The sequence below is a fragment of the Limulus polyphemus genome, unplaced genomic scaffold (genome assembly GCF_000517525.1).
Source record: "Limulus polyphemus unplaced genomic scaffold, Limulus_polyphemus-2.1.2 Scaffold664, whole genome shotgun sequence".
In the NCBI taxonomy this organism is placed as follows: Eukaryota; Metazoa; Arthropoda; class Merostomata; order Xiphosura; family Limulidae; genus Limulus; species Limulus polyphemus.
The window spans coordinates 32,923-34,739 of NW_013666274.1; the positions used below are offsets into that span (position 1 = coordinate 32,923).

The 1,817-nt window shown below is 29.1% G+C and overlaps 1 protein-coding gene across 2 annotated transcripts in view; it reads left to right on the plus strand.

Annotated features, from left to right (window-relative positions):
- LOC106459811 (phytanoyl-CoA dioxygenase domain-containing protein 1 homolog) overlaps positions 1–1,817 on the plus strand; it is a 22,220-nt gene that overhangs the window by 18,954 nt on the left and 1,449 nt on the right. The window contains exons 10-11 of one of the 2 annotated variants that reach the window (XM_013919475.2): positions 1,094–1,220; positions 1,590–1,715. In XM_013919475.2, the coding sequence (XP_013774929.2) occupies positions 1,094–1,220; positions 1,590–1,641 (179 nt within the window). In that variant the 3' untranslated portion in view covers positions 1,642–1,715. Of the gene's footprint in view, positions 1–1,093; positions 1,221–1,589; positions 1,790–1,817 lie in introns of those variants that run through there. The other variant, XM_022386365.1, reaches the window with a different exon arrangement.

Here is a 1,817-nt window from a genome sequence, read left to right on the forward strand (position 1 = left end):
GAGTAAATAATCTAAGAGATATTAACTGTTCCTGTTAGATAACACTTTCATCATAGTAACCCTACTCTGAACCCTTATCAATCTCCCAGACAATCTTGTAAACTTAAATAAGATTGTCTTCTACCCTTCTTTTCTTAAGAGTAAATAATCTAAGAGATATTAACTGTTCCTGTTAGATAACACTTTCATCATAGTAACCCTACTCTGAACCCTTATCAATAAGGAAATACCCTTCCATTGATTATGAGACCCAAAATTGCTCAGTATTCTGAGTGAGACCTATCTACTTATTAGTATATAGAGAGCTAATTAACCCTTTTTGACTTATCAGAATGTCTATAAATACACGCTCAATTCTGATAGCTTTACTACAAGCAACAGGTGGTGCATGTAACTTATTTACCACTATGTCAAGGTCCTTTACTTTAGTCATGCTGTTGAATAGCTTCAAGTCTACATTAAACATGGTAACCCCAATTCATTACCTTGCACTGCTCTAATTAAAATCCATTTGTTATTAGCTGTTTTTTCATCTTACCAATTGAGCAAAATCATTTTTTTAGTATCTCAACGTCTTCAGTAAAATTAGAAATACTTACTTTCCATTATGAATACTTTTTGTACTGATTGAATTGAAAAAGAGGAAGAAAATAATACATCCAAAATATATTATTGAAGAACTTTAAGTATACCTTGTACATTTTAAAGAACTAAATTGTTTAACTTTTTTGTGAAGTAATTACCAATAATTACCATTATAAATCTATCAAAGACTTTTTTCTTTTAATAACATCTTAAAGTCAATCATGTCAATAACTATTATATTTTAAAATGCAAACAAACAAATGGTTTCAAAGCAAGTGATACTACAACTTATGTCTTTGACAAGGTTATTTTTTCTTCCTGGCACTAACATTTTGGTGATTCACAGCTTTATGGAATATTTATGATTAAAATGAAATTTTGCTTATTAATTCCTCTTTTGTAACAATATCCACCCACATTTATATAGAATGTTCTCAAATTGTTATTAAAAATAAAAATGAAACATGTAAACGTTTTTGATTATATATCTGTTTGATCTTTGTGAAAGGATCTTGTGTAGTGATTCATGGCTTAGTGGTGCACAAAAGTGAAAAAAATCTGTCTTCTAAGCCTCGTCCAGTATATACATTTCATGTTGTGGAGCAGAAGAATACTGTATACAGCCCAGAAAACTGGTAAGATGAATTTTCAATGTAAAAGCTATATTTCTGTATATTTTATCAAATTATTTGAAATTGTAAACAAATAACTACAGTAGTTCCTAATACAAAAATAGGATACAACTACTTAGAAAAGCCAGTCTAGAATTTTTAACATAATAGGTGCGACATGTGTAATATATAACAGAAAAAGTTTAATGCTTGCTATTGTTCACTTGCTTATTAAGTGTGAAAGTTGTTTGAGATTTAAAGAGTATTTAACTACCTTTGTGTTTTTAATAAAGATATATTTTTGTATTACATCATGAAATTAATACCAAAATATCCCAGTTCTTGGCTGAAAGTTGTAGAAAATATTGACTTTTTTTTTTCCTATTCCTACAGGCTTCAGCCAACTCCAGAATATTCTTTCCCCTCCTTCAACAGCTTAGCTTAAACAGGCTCTTACATCATTCCTCAGGGTCATAAAGCACAGTAATGTACTTTACCTTGGGTATGATTGCTACTTAAGCAAGTATCGGTATTTTTGATTTATTCAATCTGTACACTTACATTAATATAGAATGTTATATTTTTATATAATTTTTTTTATAAGAATACAAATGATATTTC